This window comes from Lolium perenne, chromosome 1 (assembly GCF_019359855.2).
Source record: "Lolium perenne isolate Kyuss_39 chromosome 1, Kyuss_2.0, whole genome shotgun sequence".
NCBI lineage: Eukaryota > Viridiplantae > Streptophyta > Magnoliopsida > Poales > Poaceae > Lolium > Lolium perenne.
Genome location: NC_067244.2, coordinates 80,968,231 through 80,973,222, shown reverse-complemented (window position 1 = coordinate 80,973,222; position 4,992 = coordinate 80,968,231). Strand labels below are relative to the sequence as shown.

Below are 4,992 nucleotides of genomic sequence, written 5' to 3'. Positions count from 1 at the left end.
AAATCGATGAACTACCATTTGTATTAGCTAGGGACTAGATTTGATTAAGTACCCGTAGCAGCTATGGATGAACTCATGAACTTCTAGCTTGCATGCGTGTGATGGTGGTGTAGTATGGTAACTTCGCGAGTAGAGAGAAGAGTCGATCGCTATCATGGATGCAACCAAACAACATACCTTGCATCGTTGTAGCTATTTGGGTTTGCGTGCAACCAACCAATCAAATCAGGATGCTTTTGGTCCTAGTGATGCAACCCATGCCAGAAAACAAAGTGGAGAACATGGTCTGGAGCTGCCCCCGGGAGCGACAAAAAGGTCCAGACTACCAAACACGCCCCAAATATACTCGAGAAACCCTCGCTCCCATGACATGTTCCTCTTGCATCCTTGGACCCTCTCACTTTGTTTCCTTCAGCTCCTCTCTGCGGCTCTCCTGGTCCACCCTATGCGCTAGGAGCAAATTATCGGAGTCTGCACATCAAAGACCGTTGCCTCCGACCCCAACATACATCGATACCATCTAGAGGGGCCTCAAGGTTGATGAACCCAGACATGAATGGCCCTCCTTCGAATTAACATTAATTTGCAACTATAACTAAGATCATATAGTAGTTGAAGAAATTAACGGTGGCATAACCTTCATCAAACCAAAACATCCAGAGCCCGCTAGACAGATCATTGGACAAAACTACAAAGTGTTGAAACTTATGATGAGAAGAGGATCTGATATGGACATAAAATATTATTTTACCACGAGACTTTATGTATGGATATAAAATGTCTCGATGTATACCTAGAATTTGTATTCATACTTTTTAAACATTTTTAAAATATGCTTTTTAAGTAGTAGATGTATCAACAACTATGAGCCAAAATGCATTTTCGATCTGATAGCATGCTATTTACCGTACAATCTACCCTATCTAATTGATCCTTTTCTTTTTTGCCGAAGCCCCCAAAAAATGTACTATCTACCCACTACCCTATCCATTCCAAAAGATAGTGAACCGCACTATGAAACCCCAAACCCCCCGAGTCGACCGAGCATCCCAATCTAGAGATAATAAGCTTTAGCTAGGAGCAGGGGACGCAAGGATAAGAAGAGGAGGAAGAGCCGTTGAAGCAAGGAGAAGATTATGATGTCGTCGCCGGCCTCCACCCACCTCCTCCGCTCCACCGCCGCGGTTCCCCTCCTCCCTCGCCGCGCTTCCCTCCAGCTTTCCTGCGCTGCCAGCGGAGCTGTGGCTAGGAGACGGAACGGCCGCCTGGAGGTAGTCCGCGCGGCCAGTGCGGAGGTGGCCGAGCCCGCCGCTGCAACGCCCTACACTACCGAGTCCCTCGTCCTCTACTTCAAGGCCGAGGGCACCATGGAGGAGAGGGCCATTCCCAAGATCACCCAAGCTCTCGAGGTGCACAACTGTCTTACCATTTATTAATTTCCGCTAAATTGGGATGGAAACTTAACACCGGACAGTAAATCAACCAGCAATTCGGGGATAAAGAATATGTATGTGTGTGTGTGTGTGTGTATTGTAGGGGGTGGAAGGCGTCACTGACCTGGAGGTGCTCATCGAAGAAGGCATCGGAAGTGTTGTGGTAAGTGCCCCCACTTCCGACTTCTAATTAACAAACGTCCAATCTCCCCAAAAAAAAGTTAACACACCTGCTCGTACTACTAGTGTGGACGCATATATGCATTTTCTTTGCACATATTTATACAGTCATATACTCAGTATCACCCCAATTTGTAAACATAGTGCACATGTGATTGATCTATTCACGCAACACATCAATTTTCTGATAAGTGTACTGTCTGCAAGCGCAGAAGACTACCCTGCCTTAAAAAACCGCAAGAGGGTTGTAACTGCCTCGGCAGAACTTTCATCATTGATGGTACAAAGCACTGGTATATACAATGTGGCCGTGTCAACGAAAGTCCCTTGAGGGGTTCTATGCTCAAGGCCCCCTGAATAAAGCACAACAAAAAGATACTGTCACCTAACTGAGAACAAGTTTTCTACCACATTGGAAAACAATAAGCAGAGACCAGTAGAACTTCTAAGCACTAAGCATTTGCAAGATACATATTCTCACATTAGACTATTACTAGATCCATAACTACTGAAATCCATTATTTAGGTGTGAACGCGGAAATTATTTTCTTTTGAAAACCAGATCAACGTAGAAACCCAAAATGGTAGTAATTAGAACACTTTAAGTTGTTGATGAACTCTATTTTCCAGTTTCTCAGATATTATGAGTAAAAGACTGCATTGGATTCACTTCGTGAAGCTTGTAAAGCCTAGTGTAAACTTCATTCCTTTGTTAACCCAGAGGACATGAAAAAACAAAGTTGAACTTAGTTTTTTCTCGAAAAGGAGGTTAAACCCTGGCCTCTACATCGATAGATGCACATGACCATATACTATTAATTATTGGCAACAATGCCAAGCATTGATGCCAAATAAATCGGATAACAGAAAAAATATTTGAGGCTAATCCACGTAGGACCTGCCTTGTGACAACATCTCCAAAACCTTACCTCATACCATATGACTGTAAATCATAATCTTGGGCCTCTGCTCCATTGACGCGCAAGCCTAGGAGACACGCCATCCGCCGCCGCACTGAACACCATCGGCCGGAGATGTTGGATACAGCCTCCATGGGTGCTGGCCGTCAAGCATCCACCTCCATGACTGCCACTGCAAACCGACAAACTGCCAGCCCATGGGGAAACACACCACAGCAGGCTAATGGAAGGACGGAGAGGACCAACACGTAAGAGAGAGCCACGCTCGATCTCACCAGATCGAATCTGGCGCACAGCGCACCTGCTGCGCCAGATCTGCACCCCACGCTAGACCACCAGGATATGCCTTTATATTGACAATGAGGCAGGAAACTGTAGATTAAGAAGAATATCTATGTGATTGATACGTCTTCCAGGACGTATTCTCGAAAAAAAGAAGAATATCTGCAGTTGCACTAATATATTATATATCGGCTATCAATACATATTTAAGAATATTTAGTTTTTTTACATATTTTTCGTAGCATTATAATTTTAGAGAAGTACATATGCTGAAACAATGAATAAAATTGTCTACTGCACACTCTGTCAAAGTCTTGAAGTGCATGTATAACAGTATGTCAGTACTCTAGCCACGCAAATGTCCCCGTCACAATGCTAGTTTTGTTATATTGTTATTGTTATTGTTATTGTTATTGTTGATGTTGATGTTTTGTATTTTTTTGGCTTCTGCAAATGCAGTTAACAAAAGCGACAACAGTGCAAGCTACTGGAGTCGCCTCAAACCTGGTGGAAGCCATCCAGGGAGTTGGTTTCAAACTACAAACGCTTAGCCTCAGCTTCGAGGACTTTGATAAGGCGGATGCCGCTGCTGTCCCAGCAGAAAACGCAGATGACCAAGTTAGTGAGTGAGCTGAGCTATACTGTGCCTGTGCTAAATGCATATAATGTGCTCTGGTTGTTGGTGTTTTATCTTTCTTTAAACGTTTTTTTAGTTATGATACACATTCCATTTGTAATTTTCCAAGCTGTGCATTTTACCTTCTGGGATATATATGGTAGAGAAAGAAGGAACTCCTTTTCTTTACTTGTGCAGGTATGACGAAAGATTGAGCTAGCTTAACTAGCCTGTTTGATGCTGGGTGCTTTGAGAACCACGGAAGCTAATAATTTAGTTTCGTATCAACTTCGGACTTACTGTACCATATTATCAACGTTAAACAGCGTCATATCTGGGTTGACTTGAGATCCTTGTAATTTGGTATATCTAATGTAGTAGAGTTTATTGCAGTAGACATGCAGAAAATCATTGTGCTAAGATCCCAAAGAACTAAATTAGTAACTATCGTCAATGATGATAACCGAACGTCGGAGAAGATTCACTGTCAGTAAGTGAGAATATCGACCGGAGGAGATCCACCAGACTAGACTAGCTTGTTGTTTTAACATGTCGAAATGAATGGGGCCAATTAGGACCTCATGTGATTAGGGTTCCTCTGCCTCCCGTCGGCGTCTGCCTCCGATCTGGCTGCCTCTGTGGCCTTCGGGCCATGGAGGTGCAGCGGATTGCGACTCTCGTCGACGGGAGGGCTCCGTTTCCCAGTTTTGGGTGCTTCGTTCCCTGTCTTTAGGGTTTTTGTTTGTAGAGGCGGCGCTCAGGTGGTGGCGGTGGCGCCTCGTGCAATAATGTTTTCCTGGTTTTAACCCCATCTCGACGGTGACTTCGAGAGGCTTGTGGATGTGGTGTGGTCTTCGAGGATTTCATCTGGCTGTGGGGATCTTCGGACCGTCAAAGAGCTTCATCGGCAGTCCATCCTACTTCTTCGTCTCTAGGACGGATGTGGTCTTTTCGATCTGTTCGGCGACTTCCCGCCCGCAACCAACAATGTCAGGCCGATTCAGAGAGGAGCGGAAGCGGCGGCGCGCCGTCGACACGGTCTAGAGGCTGAAGATGAAGAGTTTCTCAAGGATCTCGTTGTAATTTTTATTTTTCTTAAGTTGCTTTGTATTGTTCGATATTTCTTTTAATGCCAGTGTTCTATTCGCAAAAGGAGAATGAGTTGAGCCGATTGGTTGGCTCCACTCGATTTTCAACCCCGTTCCTGTCCTTTTTAGGGACGACCATCATGGGCTCATGTCAAGCTTTATTGATATCAAATAATTATTACATCATCCAGAATGGTTTGCAAAATAAAATTACCCAATTACAAGATGGTTTGCATTCAAAACTTTGCTTAGTCATTTCATGTGCAACAACAGTTGCCTCCCTTGGACAGTGTTAAAAAAGAATCATCCCGATCATAGCAGCATTTGTCACACAATCAACATAGATTGCCGAGAGGCTTCGTTCCCCAATCTTTCTTGTGCTGAACATATAGTAATTACCTCTCTACAGAATCAGATTCCGCTTCATTTGCTTGGTATCTAAAGGTATATATGATGCCTCCCATAGGGGGCCT

At 44.2% G+C, this 4,992-nt stretch overlaps 1 protein-coding gene across 1 annotated transcript; it reads left to right on the top strand.

Annotated features, from left to right (window-relative positions):
- Positions 1–1,028: 1,028 nt before the first annotated feature.
- Positions 1,029–3,620, top strand: LOC127303152 (uncharacterized). Its single transcript, XM_051333924.1, has 3 exons — positions 1,029–1,409; positions 1,537–1,596; positions 3,275–3,620. The coding sequence occupies exons 1-3, from the start codon at positions 1,137–1,139 to the stop codon at positions 3,443–3,445; spliced, it is 504 nt and encodes a 167-aa protein (XP_051189884.1). The 5' UTR covers positions 1,029–1,136; the 3' UTR covers positions 3,446–3,620.
- The last annotated feature ends 1,372 nt before the right edge of the window (positions 3,621–4,992 follow it).

Coding starts and splice junctions, on each gene's coding strand:
- LOC127303152 (XM_051333924.1), top strand. CDS start 1,137: ATGATGTCGTCGCCGGCCTCCACCCACCTCCTCCGCTCCACCGCCGCG. Junction 1,410..1,536: donor AGATCACCCAAGCTCTCGAG/GTGCACAACTGT, acceptor TGTGTATTGTAG/GGGGTGGAAGGCGTCACTGA. Junction 1,597..3,274: donor AAGGCATCGGAAGTGTTGTG/GTAAGTGCCCCC, acceptor CTGCAAATGCAG/TTAACAAAAGCGACAACAGT.